Genomic DNA, 24,855 nt, shown 5'->3' with positions numbered 1-24,855 from the left:
TGGTTACACATCATCCCTGTCACAGTTATGTGAATGAGAAAATGTTCTTTTTCTGGAGACTTTAATAATTGATGTACTTTAATCATGAAAGTCCTCTGGATGAGAAATTCTGAATAATAATAGGGAGTTTTACCATTAAAAATAGAGAACCACCTCACACTTAGCTTGTAGGCATTGAGTGATGGAGTGATGAATTATGTGCAGTGTAACCAAAGCTCAGCGTTATTTGACTCCTGAGTTTAGAAGCTCAGGAAATGCTAACATTGATAGCTTTACTTGATCTGCCAAAGTGTGCAGTAATAATACAGTTTTCAGCAGTTAACAAACAAGCACCGGGACCAAAGATGAATTTGTACCAAGAGAACATCTAGTAGCCCTTTTACAAAGAAGCTCATGAATTGTGTATGTTGGAAAACTCATGCGTATGATCAGATTTGATTTTCTATGTGACTCACCTCACCCCCCCCCCTTCTTTTCATGCACTCTGTTTGAGGTGCAGGGTCGGCCAAATAGTGTGCGACAAGTACGGGTTAACTTCCAAGTATGCTTCAACAGGTATTGCTTTATGCCGGATTGAACGTGAGCCCTCCACTGTGGGGACGACTCGCATAACCGCAAAGGCCACCCTGCTGAGGAATCAGCACTTATAGACCTTGAGTGTAGATCCGAGATCAGAGCAGATGAAAACATTGTGAAGCTGCAAATTCAGTCTCGAGAAAAAACATAACTTCCAGCAACCTTTCCAGTATTAATATACGTCAAGTAGGTTCTCAAGCTGATAAATAAAGCTTTGAAGAGCTGTGAGGAAGGCCATCGGAGCGACGCTACATGGTGATCCTTGCCTGAAACATCATTTCATTTCCGTCGGTATGCCCACGACTGGTGGGCATGTTTGTGTGTGTGTGTGTGTGTGTGTGTGTGTGTGTGTGTGTGTGTGTGTGTGTGCGTGTGTGTGTGTGTGTGTGTGTTTGAGGAAGGGAGATCCTGTGGGAATCCAATTGGTATGAATAAATACATTCAAAAGAGGACATGTTGTTCCACACACACACTCACTGCAGCTCCTGCCTCAAAGCATTTAGTTAATCTCGCCCCTGATTCCAACAATATGTTTTAGGACCAGATAGACCTCATCAAAATTTTTAATTTGATCTCGAATTCATTATCGTTTCAATGATAGTGTGGCCCTTCTGGCTCCGAGCCCTCTATACTGAGTGCCAGTATAAATAATGATGAGAGGGAGAGAAACGGATACATAAAGAGTCCCAAACAGAAACAAAGGTAAACAGATTTTTAAAAAAAAGGACAGAGAGGCTCTGAAACACGCATTATGAAAATACTCTGGAGCCTTTTAGTATCTTTTAGCTCAGCTTTGGGTTCAAAACTTTGACTTGTTGAGTAGTGGGTAAAAATGATAAAGTGCCATGACTTGGAAATACTCAACCAGGTCAAAATTGCACATCATCAATCCACCTCTGATGAGGGAAACATAAAGACGACGCTTGCAGAAAGGGACAGGAACTAGAATCGAGAGAAAGGGAGATAGACAGCTACAGCAAATGATAGAGTGTACGACTGTAAATCCTGAAGCCCATTCAATGGCTGAAACAGGCACCGAGACAGCTCGGATAAAAGGTGCAGCGAGACAGACAGGCAGACGGATGCGTGGCGACGCAGAGAGACGCTTGGAGTTCAATATAAATGATGGGATGTTAGCTCCTCTGTTAATTCTGGTGATAACTCTCTCCACGCTATATCACTATAACACCGTGCCCACTCGGCTGTTGGCACGGCGACGGGGTGGCCATTCGTTCAGGCCACGCTGATTGAGCTGTCAACGCACACGCGTACGCACCCCGTTAGAAAGACACACACACACACTGTGAGGCATGTAGATAAGTCATTTTTCACGTGCAGCTCAAACACACACACACACTTTTTGTCTACGTATCTATCAGTTTATACATTGCAGTGAGCTGAACACAATAGAAGGTCAACTGAAGATGCATTGAGCATTGGAGAAAGAGGGTCAGAAATTCAGAGAGACAGGAAACAGAGACGCAGACGGACAGACGGACAAGGTATAGGGCTGTCTCTAAGGGCTACATAGTACACATAGTATGTGTCCTTAGAAACGTTCTTTCACATGCACATCGCTCAATGTGTGTGCACGCAACGGATGTGTCACTGCATGAATACATGTGGTTGTTTGTAATGGAAAGTGACCATATCAGCATTCCCACACATGTGCTTTGTGTGTGTGTGTGTGTGTGTGCGCGGCCGTTAACTGTATGGGTTCCCACGGCCTACCGCTGAACAAACTAATTAAGGAACAAACACTGCTTCAAACCAACCAGAAAATTACCTCCCAACTCTAACAGGACGACCCAAGGACAGACGAGCAGGTTCTCTATCACATCCAGTCACAACACGCAGCACAATAAAGGCTTGGTTGGCCTGTCGAACAACTAGCATGTGTCATTTTCAACACCCCACCGAGTGTAGCTTCGCAATCAGCGTTTGGGAATTTGCGTGACGTACGGTAATATTCTTCGACGGCTTTGTGCAGTAGTTTACTATTCCACCGTTGGCCGGCTAAATCTAACTTCATTGCTCAAGAAGACGGAAACCATTATATCTGTTTCATCACCCTCTTGTATCTAATGTGTGCACTGTTCCATGCTGAACCTTTTTTCTTCACATTTTGAGACCCGTGGGGTCGACGCACTGCTTAAGGATTGAGCTCGCTGAATCTGCTGGTATCATATGAAACATGCAAAACCTAAGGAACCGATTTGGACCAACAATGTCATGCTAGCTTGTCAGAAATAGGGGGTGGAGTAACCCTCCAGACTTAAGTTACATTTTTGGAAAAATTTGTGTGTCTATTTTCAAAAACCATGTTCCAAACGTCAAAAGGTTTTCATACCAAAGTCTGTAATTTGGCTTGTGTTCCTCAAGGTCTTGGTGTCTTAATGGGGAATTCTGGAGGTATCAATGATTGAGGGTGAAATTAACTGTTAAATTTAGCACCATATCTGTGTTATAAATGGTATCAACCCAACTATTGCTACAACAACTCATAAAACATAATAAAGCGTGTGGATGGCCATCATATACTAGGTCTAGGCAGGTCTCTAAGGGTTAACATGGAATATAAGTCTCAGCTAATAGTTGGAAGTTGTTGACTTTCAATAGATTTTCAGAGTAAATTGCGGGTGAGTGTCTCTATAAGTCAATATTAGCTAATCCTTTGATATTTCACAGCCAATTAAGTACTCTCTACCCAGGGAGATGTCCCTGACAGTATCAATAACGTCTTTCTGACCTTCTGTTCCTCTTTGTGTTCTCGTCTGCGTTTGAGACTCTTCTCTTTCGGCCACTCTTAGCATTAGTGTCACTTTTTAATTCATTTAACTACACTGCATCTCTGATCCACAAACGACCGCATATTTTGCGGTTGGATTTCTTCTGAGCATGAACCTAATGGCTTAATTATAAAGGTAATTGTGTCTCTGCTGTAGTGCTGTATGTCGCTGCTAATGCCACTACAGATTCTACAGTCGCAAGTAATAACAATAACATTGTGTTGTTGTTTTTTTTTCTGTTCACAGTGAAGACTTGTGGCAGTAATCTTCAAGGGCCGTCAGGAACCTTTACATCTCCCAACTTCCCCATTCAATACGAGAGCAACGCGCAGTGTGTGTGGATAATTACCGCTTCAAATCCCAATAAGGTAAATCCCCTTATCTCCCTCCCTCTTTCTCTCACTGTCTGTCAAACCAACTCATATTCAGTTGTTGTTGTTAATTAACACACTTTGCTTTTCATAATGTTGTAGCTACAATACAATATGGCCACTCGATGTGTTTTATTGCATCACAGCTCATGTGAGAATACTGTATGTGTGAAATGCTGAACTCTGCTTCTACTTTGTAGAATTGGAAGTAGTTTTTACCCCGTTTGAATTATATGCATTCACTGTCATTTTAATCGATATAACACAGCGGCCGATTACAAAGTTAGTTTAGCAGCATCGTTGAAATGTGTGGATGATAATTAATATAAGGTGATGCTGTCAATAATATGCTCAGAGCATATCGGTGTCTAACGCCGTGTGATAGGTTCATCCTGCAAAAGGGCAGGCAGTAGGCTGGAGGTTAGATGATAGCTGCGATTCGTCGCTTCGCGTCCCAGGAGGAATCCGATTGGTATTCAGGAGGCACTTCCTTATTCCGACTCAGGGTCACTGTTGTGACCGCTCTGTCGTCAATGGCAACACTTGCGTCAGCACCATAGGTATGCGCGTACATATAAGCGCGCACACACACAGATGAACTTAGACATACGTGTGTGTGCTCAAATACCCACCGTGGCTCCACACACACACACACACACACACACACACACACACACACACACACACACATTCATGCACTTTGCTGCTCCCTCCTCCTCTCACACACAGCTCTCCCTGTCACAGCCCAAGGCCTCTGGTTTATGGCCTAGAGCAATACATTCTCTGTTGAAGGCTAAAATGCATGTGTGACTGTTGAAGGCTATAATACAAATGCCCTTCTGCACCTTCTGTGTTCGTATGTGTGTGTGTGTGTGTGTGTGTGTGTGTGTGTGTGTGTGTGTGTGTGCGCACACACTTGATTATAGATATTGCCATAGACATTGACCTGAATGAAGACCACATGCACTGAAGTCATTTATAGGCCCCTTATCTTTAAGGATTTACTGAAAGTACCCTAACATATACTGTAATGTTCCATATTATTTCATGTACATGTCATTCACCATACTGAATCACATGCATTTCATTTATCACCCTCCATCATATAAACAATATGTCACGTGCCATGCCATGTAGGACACTACATCAGGCTTGAGCTCTTCTCAGGTGTGTGCATGTGTACAGCAGAGGATGGACGTCCATTCAGAACGAACACAGACGCAGAGCTGGAGGGGCCAAGACACGTTCTGGTCACATCCATCACTCGGACATTTAAAGAAATTATGTTAGATGTAGGAATGGAGGCGTATTAATATACTAAGCCCATTTAAAGAAGAGATAAAGGGACAAGCGTGACAAAGAGTGACAAATCATTTAGTATAACTCCCAATCACTTCCCATCTCCCTTCATTTTTCATCTGTCTTGGCAGGTTGTTTTTTTTTATTAATGCGGAACCCCCCGTGAAGAGGCACATATGAGAGCATTCATGCTAATAATATCATAAAGAAACTTAAACCTCAATATGTAAATGTCGTAGATTGACATCTTAAGTACTGTCAGACTTGTCTTACTGCCGTCAGATAAGTGTCATTTCCTTCCAGTGGATGTTGGCAGAATTTAAAGAAAGTTGCTTTAAAGTTATAGCATTAATCTATCATTTTGGATATTTTTTTTTTTTAAAGAGTATTTTTTTTGGAAGTTTAGAAGTACTTCAGTGACATGCGTTATGAATATAATGAGGATTATTCTGAGCTGTTCTTGAACAAAGCCAATATCGTGGCATTTCAGTACACATTTATTTAATGAAAAAGGGCGATCAAATACTTGAGGCGTTTAATATATTGGACAATAAATCACATAAATGGCTTTACCATAGAGCATATCATTATGTTGACTTTGTGATGATTGATTTCAAGGTTGCAAAAAAAACACATGGTTTGGTTTACAGACATCGGGCACCTTCTCGCTTGCAGTTTGTCTTTTTCAGCATTTCGGGTTTAGTCGGTTGGTGGCGGTTGAAGAACTCGCATTCGGTCGTGGTTAAAGTGACTTATTTGCAACAGGGAATAGTGACATGTGGTGGAATGAAAGGTACATTAATCTCATGGTGTGCAGAGGCGAGCAGATAGCGGGGTAAGAACGGGGTGGGAGTAGCGCTGATCTGGTGTACTGGCGACAACAAGCTGTCCTCAATTAGGAGGCTGATGAGGAAATGTGGGGCAGTTTAGTGGGCAAGTGAGTGCTCAGCTGATCTCCTGAGGAGAGAAGGCGTCGAGATGCACAAACACACACTGGGATCCGTGAAAGAGAGAGAGGCTGAGGCTAACGAGGAGGAAGAGGGTCACGGATTAAGCACATAACACACTCGCAGCAGAGGAATCGTCCCGACTGAGAACGCCTCTCCCACAAGTTTTTTTTTTTTTTAAATGTCTTTTACACGTCATTCCCTTTTCTCTCATTCCCCCCTGTCTCATCCTCCTCTTTTGTCTTTTTCACTCCCCCCCCCCCTCCCTCCCTCCCAGAGGCACTGTCCTCAGAATTACCCATTCTTCATTAAAGAGCTCAGCCCAAAACCATGATATTAGTATGGAGAGAATACAGAGAGGGAGGAGGAGGGGGAGTGCACTGGTATCACTCTCTCCACTGCACCCATTCCAAACACATATTCTACATTTCTCTCCTTCTCGTACTCTGGAGGTAAAGGACACGGGGGTTTCTATAGCAAACTCCCTTTTCTCTTTGTCTCTTTCTGTCTCTCTGTTAGTCACCCCCCCCCCCCCCCCCCATTCCCCCCTCTCTCCCCCCTCTCTCCCTCCAGTTAAGTGTTAATGGAGTTCTATAGCTCTCTGATGTTATTGCTTCATTTAGTTTTGGCAGAATGAGCCTTTAGAGCCAATTCATTCTCTCCTGTTCTCATTTAACCTTGGGGATGGCATGACGGGACGGCCATTACTATGCTTCTCTCTTTCCTCCCTCCCTCCTCTTCAGTCTTCTCTCAGAAAACAGATCTTACTGTACTATTTCTTCATCCCCCCACCCCCATCATTTAGTTCCTTCTTTTACTCAAAATGTTTTTCATTCACATGTGAAAGTGTGAAAGCTGGCTCATGCTGTGATCTTTAAATTGACAACATTAAGTATGAATTGGCTTTGCGTCACTTCATAAGCATTTGCGTGCACAGTGTAATGCATAACCCGTGGAGATAAGTATAATACCGCGGTGCTGCCGTGCCGCATATTTAATCAACGACGCAACACCAAAACATAGTAGGAAGGCAAAGTTACAGTTGAGTTTCTTTTACTTCCCACTATTCATCTAGACGCCGTGCTTCTGCATCTTCTTGACAAGATGTTGTTATGGTTTAAACGTGTTTAACATTTAGTGAAGGAGCACTGTGATTTCAGTGCAGTAGTTGCATAGCAACAGTAAAGTTAGCCCACGAAGCCTTCCTCCCATGTTTCTGCTGCTGAGTTGGGTCGAGTCACCCGGTGGACTCAATGAAACGTACGTAAGGGGAAAAACACTAAGTTGCACCGTCGCCGGCCATCACTCTTCATCAGCTGAAGCCTGAGTCTTCTCACAATGGGGCGATTTATACCATCGAGGCAGAAGCATGTTCAAGGGGAGCGGGTGGCAGAGGGTTTACTGTAAATCTGTCACAGACAATCTATTATTCCCCGACCCTGTCTGGCCCTCTTTGCATCAGTGGCTGCGCCGCTCGCCAGGTGTATCAGATATTGCTACAGTAACCGTATCTTCAAGGTATCCCTAGATCTTATTATGGCATCCCCCCCCCCCCCCCCCCCCCACCACCTCATTGTCTCCACAACAACCAAAGGAAGTGCTTTATCAAGCAGAAATCCAATTCTGTCGCCTCATTGGCTAGAAGCCATAGATGAATGGAAAGAAGGAATGCAGCAGCCAATTAGAACGAGAGAGACCGAGAGGATGACAGCTAGAGGGAGGGGAAGATGGGGGGATGGAGGGAGGGAGAGAGAAAGATGGATGTTTCCATGAACACCAAGCTATTAGAGGAGGGGAGAGATATGTAGAGTTCTCAATTTCATCCAGCGCGGGCACGCGCACACACACACACACACACACACACACACACACACACACACACACACACACACTGAAAGATACCGAACACACATGAACACTAACACACACACTTTCAGTAATGAGGTTCCAAGTTGACTTCATTAGCCTTCACACTATTAGACAAACACACACACACAAACATGTAGTGTGTAACCTATTGTCATGTACTTTTATCCCAGCTGTGTTCTATGTTGTGTGAACAATGCTGACGTGGCATTATGGTGTTCTGTAAAGGACGTTTACAAGGAGAATGATATTCCAGTTTCCATCATTGGGTCAACAGGTCCGGTGTTTATTATTATCATTATTTCTAGCCATTTCCATAATTTGCTGCTCGCTCAGTAACTGCTCTTTCATTTTATCCAATCGGCAGGTTTGTTTGGATTTTTTGAATGTTTTTTTTCCCCCAAAGCTCTTTTTTTTGTCATTTCACAGACCAAGTGTTTTTTTTTTTACCTTTCCGTGTGGAGGTAAAACTGTAAAATGTTCCAATTGAATCCAAATGACAACAATCTACAAAAGGCAAAATGTCTCTTTTCAGACACTTAGATGAATACCAGCTAGCACAGCATCACCACTGCAGCTTCATACAATAACACGTAAAACAGTGTCTGAAGTTCTGTAAGTGCAGAGGTTTTATATCATGATAAATCATGAGCCCAAAAGACTAACATTGGGAACGGGATGGAACCAGTACATCACCATCACGATAATTATGATTATTCCCTTAAACCGGTTTATCTTATTAATTGTCAGGCTGGCTGGTGTAATGGAAGCCTGCTTTCTCCTTATAGGAATATTGTGATAAGTGTGAAAACGGGGGCCTATGTAATCACAGCAGCGGACACGTTAATCTCACAAAGCCGTGCCCGCCTGTGTAAGTGTGTATGTGTGTGTGTGTGTGTGTGTGTGTGTGTGTGTCTGCCAGAGACAGTTTAGCAGGTTTGTAGGTGACGCTTTAATCCAATCTGCCATACGTGGCGATAAGACTGAGTCAGCATCGTGAGCAATGGACAGATCACTACTTCATCTCCCCCCCCCCATCCTATCCCGTGATGGTGGCGAAGCTGCTTTTCCAGCTCGTTTCATTTTATTTCGCCGCGGCTCCATCGGTTGTTGCATTTCACGTAACGTCGTCCAAAAAGTAAGTCTGCTTCTGCTGCCACGAGCAAAATGAACAATTAACTGAGCGTCTTGGTGTGAAGGAAAGAAATAAAATAAAAAAAACAACCCCATGAACAAAAGCAAATCAGGCAAGGCTGCCAACAGATAAACAGTGGAACAGCAGGCGGGTGGAAAGACATGGCCGCTGTGTTTCATTTGTTCCGTCTTTCTTCATGCATTCAGTCGTCATAGTGACAATATGATGTTTACACCTCATGTTCCCAAGTGTCCAAGATCTCTATGATGCCCCGACTCAAAGATAATGAAAAAACCGACACTCAGAAGTAAGAAGAAACATAAATAAATGAGGGTCATCACATTATGGGCTCATTCTTCTCCACCATTTTGTTACTCTTTCTTGCCACTTCCTTTATCCCCATCTTCCACCTGGCTCCATCTTCTCTCCATCTCCTCTCCTCTTTCTGTCTCCTCCCCTTCTTCTCTCTCCTCTGCCAAATGCGTTTCTCTCTGGTCTTAGATCAAACAGAAAGTGTCGGTTTGATAATTCCCGATCAGAGTTTTGAGCTCTGCCCTGATTCTCGCCAGCTTCGAGTGCAGCGCGGGGAGGCGTTCCTCTCGGCTCCTCCGAGTTCTTCTTGTAACACTGAATGAAATCGCACCACGTTGATGCATTCATGACTTCCAGTGTTTCACCCGGCATAGTTCCACGAGAGGAGGAATGTGTCTTTCATAGGCTGCATAGTTGAAAGCCTAAAGATAAAAACAGCTGTTGAGCGTTGCGGTCAGTCGAGGACAAATATGATTTCATGTCATTCATAATATTTTTTTTTTTAACATGCCTTCCATTAATTAGTAATTATGTTATGAGGTTTTTCTGTTGTTTTTTCAGCGATATAGTTGAGACAAAGGCAAAAGTTATGTTATGAGAAACATTTTTCAATATCATGGTACCAATTAATGGCTCTTAAACCGGCTTCAATAAACATTATCTTTATCATTTATAATGTGCAGTATGTTCTGATGTTTGTAACGTTTCTCTGTTTTCAGGTTCTATTGATATAGTAGACCTGACTTACCCACATTTGAATATTGGTCCCGATTGATTTGGACTGGGTTTGGCTGCGAGCGACTGGAACCTGACCAGCATGTTTTTTTTGTGTGTGAACTTAAGGTCATCCAGATCAACTTTGAAGAGTTTGACCTGGAGATAGCGTATGACACTCTGACCATCGGAGATGGAGGAGAGGTGGGAGACCCTACAACTATACTACAGGTGTAAGTATTACACTATCCCATTAGGTTTTTCTAATCCACTCAAGTATTAGTTTGTGTCAACCAAACAGACTGCCAAAGCTTCAGAGAAACACTTGAGATGTAGAGAAACTTTACTTAGCCACACTATTCCTCTCTCAATCAGAGGTAATTCCACATTGTGTCATCTCTTCACATTATGCTATATTATGATAGAATTAGTTTTCAGAGGCAAATAACTATCACTCACAGATATGTTCATTCCATCATTCTTAGATTATGTATTACATTGTAAAACAAATTAAGAAGTTGAATTTGGCCATACCAGTCTGCTTTTTTACCAGGCAGGTTATGGCTACAAAACAGCTTCACCAAAGTCACGTCACGAGACAAACTCCTTAAAGATGAATGTAATCACTTACACATGGGCCACCTTAACAGGCATTTGTTGCATTTTCATTTAGTCATAAAGTGGCAAGTGCAACACGCAATATGTTTCCTTAATGGCCAGCTGCCGTCATGAGCAGCAGCGCTGTTGTCAGTCTATCAAAACAGTTAATATGTTCCACATAAAAATCTAAATGAACAAATGAAAAACTTCTGCCAACGTTTTCTCCTCCATATTTTGTCCGTTTCCATTCTGGTTCTCGATGTGAGCCGTCGGCTGCCAGCTAGCTCCAAATCCTCCGTCTCCTTTGTCAAGACGAGTCAGATCATAGCAGTCTGTGTGCTCGGCTTAAGAAGATGAACTGTTCCTAAATTGTGGAAATGCGCCGATGCAGAGCCGGCACAAAGTGGATGATTTCAGTTCACTGTTGGAGTCGGTCACTGTTAAAACTTTCATGCTTAAAAGGTATCGGCCTGAAAAAGTACTCTGAACAATTTTACTCTCCTGAGGCAGCATTCTGGAAAAAACCAAAGCAAACCAAATCAAAGCGCCCGTCTCCAGCGATTTGTTCCCACTCTCGGCACTTGAGAATTTGATTACGTCTGTGATTGCAGTGATGAAAATGATACCTTTTATGATGGTGATTATCGCGACAATGATTTTGATATCGATGCATTTTGTGCCGCAGCCTGTCAGGTAGCTTTGTTCCCGATCTGATAGTCAGCATGACCCACCAGATGTGGCTTCACCTCCAGTCGGATGAGAGCGTCGGATCCATAGGATTCAAGATCAACTATAAGGGTAAGAGACGAGCACGCGTTTGTGGGGGAGGGGGGAAAGGAGCCTAACCCTAAAACAAGGGGAGGCCTGTTGTTACCTGCACATGTGATTGTTCCATCCACAGTCATTCAGTTTGCTTAATTAATGATGAAAACTTTAAAGCAAATGAGTCAAGATAATTTAGGGATACATTTTAGGTGTATTGTAACCACTTTGTTCATGGAAAATGAGCTTTGTGTTTCACATTTCAACTTGTGGATCAATCTGTTCACTTTGGTTCAATCTGTTCCGATCTTCAACAGGGGGTCCGGGACCCCTAGGGGGTCCGCAGAGTTACTGCAAGGGGTCCCCAAATTTGATCCCAAACCTTTCTTCCAAAAATTTAAATAAGAAAACTATACAACATGAATACAACCTATTTTAATCTAAAATCTAAATATTCCTATTTGTTAAATGTTATGTTGTGAAATTCTGACATAGAAATGCCAATATAGAATTAAAATATGTTCGATAAATATATGAATCTGTCAACAATTATTATTTGAATGGCTTAGTTTACATACATCATCACAAAGTACTTTAATACATGCACCAGGAACGTCACTAGGATTTAAAGACAGGGGGCGCTTAGTACTTTATAAAAAATACACAACAAGTGAAGAAGTCAAGATAGTAACAAGTTAAAAGCAACATTGTCTTCTTCCATTCTCTTCTGTTGAACAAGAGTGACTGTGATGTTAACTTTTAGACACATTAAAGTGCTCAGAACAGGTCCTGATTATGTAAATGTGTCTTAAATGGTTTACCATATCTAATTCCTCTCTCCATTAGATAAGCTGCAGGTCTAAAGGATGTCATTTAATTACACCAATTACTGTCCTGTAGACTGTTCTGTCCTGTTCAATCAGACTGTGATTTTGCTCAGTAATTTTTCTGTCATGAAGGATACATTAGAATAACTAAAATAAACTGATTTTAAAGGTCACAGTGGAATCTGACAACATAAATATGAACTTTACACAAATAACTGTATTTTGTATCTATTTATTCTGTATTTATTCCAGCAAAATGAGGATATAGTGTCTGTAAACAGAAAAATTTAAAACAAAAAGACAGATAGGTGTTTACAGAAATGCTTCTTTCTAAAGTGTATTCGTTCTACAGACTATGATGCTATAACCCTAAAACTCTATGTATACCCTTTCATCAGTTTGAGATTATTCTGAAAATAGATTTAAAACATGATATAAATAAAATAAAAATAAAATGAAAAATAAATTAAAAGCCAAATTATTTGGGGGGACTTGGGAACAATTTAGGGCAGCCCCCCTAAAATAGACCTAACAATCTCACTCTATGGCACTATAGGCTGCACTACACTTCATTACTGGCCCGGTTAAATAAACAACACAATATATGATATGTGATAGGGGTCCCTCCACTGTGTCACTATCAGCCCAGGGTTCCATGGCCTGAAAAACGTTGAAGACTTCTGACTTAAAGAATACATTCTACAACAATTATTACAATATTCCACCTACCTGTGTATTTCCCTGCATGTTTTCCAACTCAAGATTAATGTTCTTGTTTATTCGTAAGGTCTAAAATAAATGTTTATCCAGCAATAACCGACCTTTTACCTTAACGTCGATTAAAAACTGTTTCTGTCCCGTCGGTTCTGCTCCTGCCACACAAAACATATTAACCTTTACAAAGTTCCCCATTTGATGGATGTGGTGTGAAACTGATTACAGTTCATGAACAACAGAGAGGTGAGCTTCGCTGCAGGAATTAACTTTGTGTGCCTCATTTGGGTGTCATCCTCTCTGGATTTATTGTCATAATGAGGTCACAGTGCTGAGTCTGGTAATGTAGTGAGCTCTAAGGTAGTGGGACAACGACACGTTGTTTTGATATATCGATCGCCTTTTTCTCCTTGAGTTTCAAAGTTAAGTTCAAATAATACAGTGGCTGAATGGGGATTAAAAGAATAGCCAGTGACATTTTTTTTACATTAGTTTTATAGTGTATTTTTAAATATTTCAGCATTTTATTAACACGTAAATTGTACAGCCATATTGAAAAATCACAAAAACCATCTGCTACGGAGCTCCGGGATAGCGTCACACATCCTCATTCATTTCTGCTGAATAATGTCCCCAAAGAGATCAATAGAAAAATAAATGGAGAGAACCACCATTAAAATGCTTCCATGCTTATAATAATGCTCCACTGTATGAGCATGATGGCCCGACGTCCTTTTACTTGTGGGGATTAAGCTGTCTGTGTTCGCTGCAGTAGGTATCTTCTGTATGCGTTTAACAATGGAGAAAACATTTAGACCGTATGATCAAATGCCAGAGAATATTGTGAGTAGTTATTCACTCGATCCCCCAGACGTTATTCAACAGTATTATTCACAGACATATTTGTGTTACAATATACGTCCACTCATAACAACAACAAACTGTTTCTATATTTCAATTGCGAAAACATATACACATACAATGTCGATCATTCCAAGTCTAATACAAACCCCTGTTTTCTCCCCCCACTCTCTTTACCTACATTTTAGCATAGAAATAGATTCCATACCCTTGACTTTCCTATATTTCCATACATGTACGTCACAGTGAGAAAGAATAAAGAAGAAAGCATTCACCCCGGATGTATGTTATCATGAGATCCAGACCCAGACACCATGAATAGTTCCATCAATACTCAAGATAAATGTGCTTTTCTCTGAGTGCTGGCTCCATCAGCCACAAGATTTACTATAACGGTGAGCAGCTGTGGTATAAGCGGGTGGCTGTGTGAGACGTATGTGGTTTTGAGAAAGAAAAGATATATATACAGAGAGTGTGTGTGTGTGTGTGTGTGTGTGTGTGTGTGTGTGTGTGTGTGTGTGTGTGTGTGTGTGTGTGTGTGTGTGTGTGTGAGAGAGAGATCCTAAAGCCACATCCCCTAGACCTTGGCTATGAAATATAAATATTATCAGTAACTCTAGCCTTGCTGCAAAGTCACTGATGCACGACACAATGTGTGTGTGTGTGTGTGTGTGTGTGTGTGTGTGTGTGTGTGTGTGTGTGTGTTTGTGTGTGTGCGTGTGTGTGCGTGTGTGTGTGCGTGTGTGTGTGTGTGTGTGTCAGACAGGTCTTCCATCAGTGAGCCAACGAAGCTCCACCAACAAGTCACTCACCTCTTTCACTCTTCACTCTCTCCCATCTCTCTCTGTCTCTCTCTGTCATTTTTCCTCATTAGCCGTCTCTCCATCCCCGTTCCCTCTTTCCCTTCTTCTCCAAAATCATGACAATTTCCCCGTGAGTCGCTCTCTAATGCACTGTTGTTTGGTTTCCCCGGCTTCTCTCTCTCACACGTTTCCTTTTATCAGACACCCAAGGGTGGTGTCCCTCGCGTTGCCTTTCAGCTGACCAGTCCGGCTTGTGTTGTTTCTTCCTCTTCACTCCTCTTTCGCTCCTTGTCCGTCTCTCCCCCCCCCCCCCCCCCCCCCCCCCCCTGCTTCTCTCTTTCCCTCTCTTTTTTCTTGTCACCATTCATCTATTATTAAAGCCAAGGTCACCAACCGAACAACACTTTGACTCTGCTCCCCGTCGCAGGGCATACAAATCACACCCTGAGATGAACACACACACACACACACACACACACACACATGGCAGTCCAGAGTGGCTCTACGGGAATCTATCCATCCACCCCGAATGATGGCGTGTCACAGCTATAGATCTAAGGGACATTATTGATACAATTTGCACTGTTTCAGTGTGGTTTGTCATAAGCTTATATATCTTTCTACGCAGTCCATAAAGTAGTGCCATTGTCATTTAGAGCATAATGTATCAGTGTGTGTGTGTGTGTGTGTGTGTGTGTGTGTGTGTGTGTGTGTTTATGATTGTGCAGTTATACAACACCTATGTTCAAGCACTTATCAAAGCATAATTTTGCCTTAAATGTGTTTATCATTGAGTTAAACAATAATAAAAACAGCATTTCGCTGCATGGATTGTTATTGGTTAGTTATAAAATAGTGATAAACATAGTAAAAATCATCATTTATGCACAATATTCCTTTGAATTTACTTACTATAATTTTGCATTTTAAACCCGAATACATCACGTCTTGAAATATCATACGAATAGTGTTGTAATTCCATTTTTTTAGCACCTCTTGAATAAATAATACTTCATTAAATGCGTGAATATGCCTTCTCATTCAAACCGAATGGCTTTAACTTCACAAGCAACGGAGCAGGCAGAAGAAATGTGCTGAATGTACTTCCTAGGATGGATAGATGTCAGATAAACCTCTCCGAATAAAGTCCATCTCATAATGTAATGTGTTATTCACTTCGTCACTCATATTCTCAGTCGGAGGTTTTATTGCCAGGCGAGTAGCTGCATCGGGGCAGCGATATTCAGACCGCTCTGCTTCGGCTCCTCTTCTCCTATTCCCCTTTGCAATCAGCGACTGTTTTGAAAGTCCTTTCAAATTGTTGGTGAGATATCTGAGGGACTTGAGCCGTTTTCCATCAGCAGCTCATCCTTCTTTTGAGACTTTAAGGGCCCCGCCGCGGAGTGGGGATTTTTTTTTTTAGAGCAACACCATTGCTTTCTATAATTTAAATGCAGCAGCTGCCATTCGGATTGACACAGGATTTCAACACTTCACACGGAGAAAGAAAACCTTCTGTTCCACTTAGGAGCAGCAGCTGATTCCTGCCAATTGAAACAGGCACAGGTGCTCATCTGCCCTCGCTCACCTGCTGCTCACTAAAAACCACACCGTGGCCCTGGATGTGTCACCCGTCGCTCCATCCAGCTTGTATAACGAGACATCAGGGCCATCAGAACAAGATGTTTCATACAATATATAAATCTGCCTCTAAGACATGTCTGCATGTAAAAGTACTTGCATTTGCCATATGGGAGCCTTCAATGACAAACAAATAAATGGCTCACCCCTCATTCACTTCCATAGAAATGCACGTGAGCGGTGATTTTGAGAATGTGTTTCCCGCGATGAGTCATTCCCTCAAGCCCCGGCTTTTTTAAGTGCATCATTCTGGCATTATCCCATCATCCCGTGTTATATAATGCTGTGCTGGGAGACTACAAAGTGCAGCATAAACATCAAGTGCCTGCCTCACAGCCAGTTGTAAAAGAGGGCTAGGTGGTACAAATGTGTTTTTTTTTTTGTTTATGCTCCGCATGCAAGATATTACAGGGTTTATCTCATAGAATGCTATTAGCCAACCTACAACCGTGTTGGACACGTGAAGCTGCAGCCCTTTTAAGGGGAAGTCCGTGTTACCATGTCAGCGTTGTTCGGGATATTTTTCTCTTCATAATGTCAGCTCCTTCTGAGATTTCATTTTCGATTTTTCATCTGCTTTTTATAGTCTTTAATATGTGATGTATTTTATAGGAGGGGAAGATGACGAGGTGGATTTTTACAGCATAGTTGAACCCTAGCTGGATGGATCTGCTGTGTGTGTGTGTGTGTGTTCCCATATGTTCTGTGTGTGTGTGTGTGTGTGTGTGTGTGTGTGTGTGTGTGTGTGTGTGTGTGTGTGTGTGTGTGTGTGTGTGTGTGTCCCCATATGTTCTGTGTGTGATTGCAAGTGTGTCTGCCTGTTGGATGTAACTGTAGATTAGTTGAAGAAGGTTGAAATGTTGTCTCGTTGTTGACATTTAACAACATTCATGAAGCGAACTACATGACTCTAAATGGAGAGATTAAGAGAGGAAGCGGTTCAGCAAAGGAGGCCACACGAGAGAGCAAAGAAAACACAGCTGCAGATGAAATGGTGCGGTGGTTTTCATTCACAACAACGCGTTTAGAGGCATGGCTAAGCTCAATAACAACAGCTTTTCATATTTTCACATAGGAAATTCCATCCGCGTTGACCGCCTGCAGTCAGTAAACATTTCCGGCACCCCTGTGATTTGTGTTCGGTCCCACAGGACCCCAATCCTGTTGCAGGCACTGGAGTCCACATACTGAGAAGGACCCTCTTAATCACACAGCACTAAACAGCATTTCCTTCAGAGCGACTGAAACCCAGTGAAATATGAATTCATGAAATATTCATACACAACATAACCAGAAATGTGATTCAATTTTACAGTCAATAACCTTAGTATTTGGGTAGTGAGCAAAAGCCGCCTGCTTTTTGTGTGAGTGTGTGTGTGTTCACACATGCATGCTTCATGCAGGGCTTACTTAATCACAAAGCTGTAGGCATTTCGTTTTCTAGTCATGAATTATTGACTCGTGGTGTTGAGTCCTCGTAGCCACCATTGTTACTGATATTGAAATATATTGTATATCCGTCCTTCAGTCAAAATTCATCATCTCAAACCCATATTCCATACATGTGAAATCATATAATGCATTTGGCCAACAAGCTTGTGTAAAATATTTGTTAGTGGTCATTTCAAGCTGCTCTTCCAGTAAATAGACGGGGATTGACAGAGTTGCACTTCCTGAGAACCTATGAGCCGCCGTTTTGGCGCTCGTTGGTCATGAAGTCATTTGAAAGGATCATCAAGAAGCAGCTCCAGATGGTTCAGAGCTCGTTAGACTCTTTGGATCAAGTGTAAGCAAAAGAGACGTATAAAATGCTGATTTAACCTCTTGACAGACTTTTATTGTGTTTTCCCTTGTTTTTGGTGGAACAAAATACACTAAAGCATCTCCCTTTTATTTTGAAGGGCTGAGTGAAAGCCTTATGCCTGTGGGTGTCGTGTTCTCTCCCCTGTACTTTGTAGACATGGATTGAAGAAGGCTTTGTGAGAACAGACACACGCTGAAGTTCATTGATGATGCCTCTTACGGGGTCATGAGACGGAGTCGGTCTCATGAGGCCTGAGCTTGAGGAGATTCTACAGCGGAATACAAGTGATGTATTTCTGTCCCATGATGTGTCCACATCAAAGAAGACAGCCCAGTTATTATCCGTGATCCTGAAGTCCAATTTACTGAGAGCAAGGGATATTTAGACCATTGAGTAAATAAAAGCGCGTGTTTTAATGAGAGCAGGATTGTCTTTCTCGTGCTCATCTCCGATCAAATCAAACCTCAAAAGCCCCCCAGTGGCCTGGTGTGGAACCTGAGAGGCAGAACAAAAAAAGCCATAAATGAGATTCATTCAACAGACCGTCCTCACTGATGTCTACAGTGGGAACCAGTCAAATGGACCACTCACTCACAGATTCAGACAACCACGAGCTCATTAGAGGGGCTGCGTTTCTAATTTCTTTCTCACAATGCAAATCGGCTTGACTTTCCAGGCAATTCCTCTTTCTCTTGCTGATCTCAGGTTATTATTTGTACGCCTTTATTGCGCCTTTTGGTGCGGAGACATTGGTAAGGGATGCACGTATTGAAAATACAGCTGGAACTTGCAGCTGAGAGCGTATGGCAAACATTAGACTCTGCATACGTTCAGCATTCAATTTCTATAAGCAGCCTCGCCGTAAAAATCCTTTTCACAGTGATCACAAAAGTGTCGCAGCCAAAAAGTTCAGGCTCATTATCCCTCTCTCCGGAAAATATTACCTCGCTCTCCCGGAGATTTACACGTCTTTTGTTAGGGTGTGCAGTTTACACGTTTCCTGTGTGAACGCATGTATTCCCGTAGAGCGTCTGGTGTGAGAGTGATGGAATATTATAGAGTAGAGGGAATGGGGGCTCAGTGTGCAATCACAAACATAATGGCACACGTATACACATCCGCTCACATACACTTGAAGGAGCCTAATCCCCTTTGTGAATCTGTTAGTCCTGTTGTTACAAACACAATAGGATTATTTGTGCGTGTGTGTGTGCTTGTGTGTGTGTGTGTGTGTGAGTGAGAGAGAGGGAGAGAAAGAAATGCATGTATGCCGTTCTGTGATGCCAAGGGAGCAACAGACTGTGATATGTGACTGTGTGGCTCTGGTTGTGTGTGTGTGTGTGTGTGTGTGTGTGTGTGTGTGTGTGTGTGTGTGTGTGTGTGTGTGTGTGTGTGTGTGTGTGTGTGTGTGTGTGTGTGTGTGTGTGTGTGTGTGTGTGCGTGTGTGTGTGTGCGTGCGTGTGTGTGTGTGTGTGTGTGTGCGTGAGAGAGTAGTAATGTAGGAATGTTCCGACAGTATGCCTGTTTTCTCTCCAAAGCAATTTGTTTTCTATTCTTCTGCAAGGGTGTGTGTGTGTGTGTGTGTTCATGCACAGGCACGTGTGTTAGGCTGCTTGTGATTGGTCGAGTCCGTGGGTCTCATAAAGACGATGTCATGATGGAAATTAATGCAATACATCACAAACACGCAGGCACACACACACACACACACACACACACACACATATACTTGGAGACAGACAAAGCACACACCTTTGCTTCCTGCCGTGGGCCACTCCTGTAAATAATACAGAAAATAGGAGAGGGAGCGAGGAAATAAAGAAAGGAGGAAGGTTGGGGAAATGGAGGGTATATTTCCTAAAATCCAGCACATGAAATTTTAAAGAGAATTACGGTGACACTGTGGCACTTTGATATAGAATCAGAGAAGGATCTGTGCAACCTTATGATCCGACCGGCTGTGGGGAGAAAAAAAGAGGCGTCGTGATTACTTGCAAACTCAGGGGAAGGAGGCACTCGGAAAGAGATGGATGCAAAGTCGCTCGAGGCTACGGGAACGTGGAGGAATTCGCCTGACGCAGCACAACCGAGAGCCAATCGTCTTTAAGCAAGACTCCACTCAGTTGGCTGAGTATTTCTGTTCAAAATGGATGATGGGCTCTTGCAGCATGACATGGTGTTTCACAGCAGGGGAAAGATGGCCACTGGGTATTTGAGGGTGATAACTCTGCATGGCGACCACACATGCCGTTAGAACTAGACTCCAGACGCCGGGTGGGATCGCTGCCACATATCCTCAGTGACAGTGTTCTTAAGCAAAAGAGTTACATGTTCAAGCAATCTATTCGATCATATCCTTTTTCTTTTATTTTCTTTAAATGATAAAGGGAAGATGAGAGGCAAAACAGCAAATACGGTTGCTATGGTTGCCAATTAGCAGTGTTTGAAAACCATCTATACTATATATCAGATGTACAGAATTTGCGAATAATCTTGTCACACTTGATGCCACTTTTTATGATTAAGCTTCTTAATTGTTTTTCACTTCCATCATTATGCCTACTGTACATCTTAGACGTTATTTCTGTACAGTATAAATCTTGAATATGTATCTTTATTTTTCTCGTTTCCCAAAGACCAGCGATGTGTTCGTCATTCTCTCAGTACTTTGTGACTTCCCTCGCCTGTCTCTGACTCTTAGTCCCGAGCCCATTCAACCCTACTGAAGCTGTAAAGTTTTAGGAATGGGCAATAAATAAATACATTTCAGTTTTTAAAGACAACCGAACAGCCTTAAACACTTGGGCACTGTAGTTTCTTAGTAAACATCACTCAAGCAAGAGTAAATAGTGCATTTGTCGGGTACCGATGAATACAGATCTGCTGCTCTTGTGACTATTTACGACAGCAGGACATAAAATATATGGGACTGACTCAAAGAAACAGTGTTCGCTCTAATGAACAAACATGTCGCCCAGCGCGACTATCTGGCTTATTGATGCATGCTTTCATGCTATTTGGACAACAATGCAGGTCTATAACACTCAGACGTCTCCGTTTGAAAACCGTGTCTTTACAGAAATCGACAAAGAGAGTTGCGGCGACCCTGGAACTCCTCTCTACGGAGTGAGAGAAGGCGACAGCTTCTCCAACGGAGGAATCCTGAGGTTTGAATGCCAGTTTGGCTTTGAGCTGATCGGAGAGAGAACCATCTCCTGCCAAGACAACAATCAGTGGTCAGCAAACATCCCCATCTGCATATGTGAGTATTAGAATCCTGTCTAGGTTATTCCCAGGGATAAGGCTGCAGAGGGGGGGGGGGGACATGGCATGTGATGTTGATAACACTCAGTCGGAGCTGTCACCATGGTGACGGTACAGAGTTTATTATGGCCCGGAGTGGATGATGACCGATGATGCTGTGGCGATGAATATTTAACAGGAAATGTCTCTCTCTGCCTCTCTTTCCCTCCCCTTCCTCTCTGCTCCTTAATGTTTATTCTTCCTCATTCTCTGTCATTGGATGTCCGTCTGTCTCCATCTGTATCTGTCTGTCTGTCTGTCTCCATCTGTCTCTGTCTGTCTGTCTGTCTCCATCTGTCTCTGTCTGTCTGTCTCTATCTGTCGTTGTGTGTCCGTCTGTCTCTAAATGTCTCTGTCTGTCTGTTTATCTGTCATTGTATGTCTGTCTGTCTCTAAATGTCTCTGTATGTATGTCTGTATGTCTGTCTCCATCTGTCTCTGTCTGTCTGTCTGTCTGTTTAATCTGTCTTTGTATGTCTGTCTGTCTCTAAATGTCTCTGTCTGTCTGTCTGTATGTCTGTCTGTCTCTAAATGTCTTTGTGTGTCCGTCTGTCTCTAAATGTCTCTGTCTGTCTGTTTATCTGTCATTGTATGTCTGTCTGTCTCCATCTGTCTCTGTCTGTCTGTCTGTCTGTTTATCTGTCTTTGTATGTCTGTCTGTCTCTAAATGTCTTTGTCTGTCTGTCTGTCTCTAAATGTCTCTGTCTATGTCTGTCTGTTTATCCATCTGTCTTTGCATGTCCATCTGCTTCTATCTCTCTCTCTGCCTGTCTTTCTGTCTGTCTGTCTGTCTGCCTGTCTCTCTCTCTCTCTCTGCACTCCTGCACCACTCTTGCTCCCGCAGTCCCCTGCATGTCCAACTTTACAGCTCCCTCAGGAACCGTCCTCTCCCCCGATTACCCAGAAGGCTACGGGAACAACATGAACTGTGTCTGGCTCATCCAATCAGATCCAGGCTCCAGAATCCACTTGGCATTTAATGACTTTGACCTCGAGGCACCCTACGATTCCCTCACCGTGAAAGATGGCGAGACAAACGACGCCGGCGTTATCGGGAGGTTCTCTGGAGCCGAGAGTCCGTCCCATCTGACGTCCAATACCAACACGCTGAGGCTGGAGTTTCAGGCTGATCACTCCATGTCAGGAAGAGGATTTAATATCACATACAGCAGTATGTCATATTTCTAATTAACTCATTCTACTCCGTATTTAAATAAAATACCTTAATTGATGTATTGTACTGTTAAAGTTGAGGTTTGATACATGGTTACGGCGGGGACAGAAGATCTCTTAAGGGTCATATTATGTTCTCATGCAGCAGAATAATGCAGGAGCAAGGTTGTTATGTTATGTTTTTAAGCGAGGAAACAGTACTTTTCATGTGACTATACATTTTATGCATGAATTTCAGCCTAGACCTCTAGCAATTGTATTAAACATGAGGTGTTTTCTCCATCCATACTGTGACCTGGAATTCAACTACCACAGTAAAATAAAATAACTGTTACTTATCACCTCTCTACAACTGCACAGCAATCTTTCCCCTAACATATTGGATGGATGGATGCTTCTTTTTTTTTTAAATCACTAAAAGTTGGATCAGACTTTAACAACACAAAGAGTTGTTCCAGAAAAGACAAAAGGCAAACTTCATTGATCCGAGAGGTCAATGCAGCAGCTAAGAATAGAGGAGTAGGTTGCAGATCAAAGAGGAAATAAGACATTAACAATGAAAGGAACAAAGGAACTTTTTTTGGCTTGTTTGTTACCAAATCTATAGTCAGATGAGAAGATTATTATTTCATCTTTTTTTTCCCAGTGCGTCCAGTACAAAGACAGGTCCAGGATGCATTTAGCCTCGCTTAGAATAAAGACTACAAGCAAGCGAAAACCGTCTGTCAGAAGAGACGCCACACCTTCTAAAAAATTGCCTTTTTTTTAAACAGCCTCTTTTATATCTTTCACCCGTGTCATAATAGAAACCGAGACATTAGTGCTGAAGCTCTGTCTTCAGTGTAAAGACGTCAGCCGTGCAGACTTTAGAACTGATCAAAGCCCAGCTGACTCTCAGATGTATTGATCGCCAGCTTGCTAGACAACAGGATCTAACATGTACAGTAAATAAGACCGTTTTTGGGTTTGTTGCAAGGCATATTTGTTCACTTTTGATGGCGCAAGCGTACTGTTTGCCCTCCCCGCTTGCAGTCGTTGAGCTAATTCAGGCTAAACACGTCGCCATACCAGACAAACAGAAATGGAAATTGATATTGATCTTCTCGTCCGACTGCGGGTTTGACGGCAAACAGACAAAATGTTAAAGTGTTTTGTCCCCGAGTTTTCCTCCCGGTGTATCTGTGTATATCTGACTTTTTCATCCTTCGGTTCACTGCGTTTTCATTTTTAATCATTCTATCACGTGATCACATCGGATATGATTTGTCCTCAGATATGTCAGCAAGCAGCATGTCTTTAATAACATTTCTGTGCGTCTCTCCCTCCCCACGTGTCTCCAATATCTTCCTCATCATATCTGTGTCTCCTTGTAACTTTTCCCGCCACAGCATTTGGACATAATGAGTGTCCGGACCCCGGTATTCCCATCAACGCTCGCCGCTTCGGAGACAGCTTCCAGCTTGGCAGCTCCATCTCCGTGGTCTGCGAGGACGGTTTCATCAAAACCCAGGGATCCGAGACGATCACCTGTCAGCTGGAAAAAGGAAAAGTCATGTGGAGCGGGCCCATCCCTAAATGTGAAGGTAAATATTGACGTGATTGCTGATTAACCTATTAACTCGAGAACGGTGCGTCATCCGAGATATCATCAACTACAGTGTAAAGACCCGCGAGGTAGAACTGATCTGCTGTCAGCTCGGCAGAAGGAAAAGGATATGGAGGGGACCAGTGAACCTATCCAGGGAAAGAACTATTTATACATTGCTGCCACAGGTACAGCTATAAGCATACACATATACTCCAGAAAAAACATTTCTTCAAAGCTATGTAACCCAAATTTGACGTCCATGAGAAATATATTAATATTTAAGATGTAGGGTCGCCCATTAAGTTTGAATAATTTGCAAATGTCTTCTACTTTATAGCGCCAACCTGGGTTATTGTGACATATATATATATATATATATATATATATATATATATATATATATATATATATTATCATGTACAATCAGAGGTCAGAGGTCATCTTTAACGGCTGAAAAACACACTTCTAGAGCTGTAAAACTATGTTTAATACTTATATATATATATATATATAATTATTTTATCACTTTTCACACTATAACGCTGTCATTTATCTTCCATTTACATTAAAAGTAATGATGTTGCCATTTAAACATCTAATTGTTTATTGTGAAAAGCTGCATTATTACGTGAACATCAAATGTAATGCTTATATGTGAGTACAGACCAATATAACTGTACATTTGACCTGGTGATGACAGATGGCTCAAAAGAACGTACTGGCGCTTCAGCTGTAACTCAGATATAATTAAATCTGCTGTTGATGGAAGT

The 24,855-nt window shown here is 42.3% G+C and overlaps 1 protein-coding gene across 2 annotated transcripts in view; it reads left to right on the top strand.

Annotated features, from left to right (window-relative positions):
• Nucleotides 1-24,855, top strand: part of csmd3b (CUB and Sushi multiple domains 3b) — a 278,535-nt gene that overhangs the window by 179,275 nt on the left and 74,405 nt on the right. For both annotated transcript variants that reach the window (XM_084033058.1, XM_084033057.1), the window contains exons 10-15: nucleotides 3,612-3,733; nucleotides 10,139-10,242; nucleotides 11,295-11,407; nucleotides 21,101-21,283; nucleotides 22,169-22,495; nucleotides 23,886-24,080. In XM_084033058.1, the coding sequence (XP_083889184.1) occupies nucleotides 3,612-3,733; nucleotides 10,139-10,242; nucleotides 11,295-11,407; nucleotides 21,101-21,283; nucleotides 22,169-22,495; nucleotides 23,886-24,080 (1,044 nt within the window). The remainder of the gene's footprint in view (nucleotides 1-3,611; nucleotides 3,734-10,138; nucleotides 10,243-11,294; nucleotides 11,408-21,100; nucleotides 21,284-22,168; nucleotides 22,496-23,885; nucleotides 24,081-24,855) is intronic.

Source organism: Eutrigla gurnardus (assembly GCF_963514095.1).
Source record: "Eutrigla gurnardus genome assembly, chromosome: 17".
In the NCBI taxonomy this organism is placed as follows: Eukaryota; Metazoa; Chordata; class Actinopteri; order Perciformes; family Triglidae; genus Eutrigla; species Eutrigla gurnardus.
Note: the sequence above shows the minus strand (reverse complement) of the source record. Positions and strands in the feature narration are given on the sequence as shown.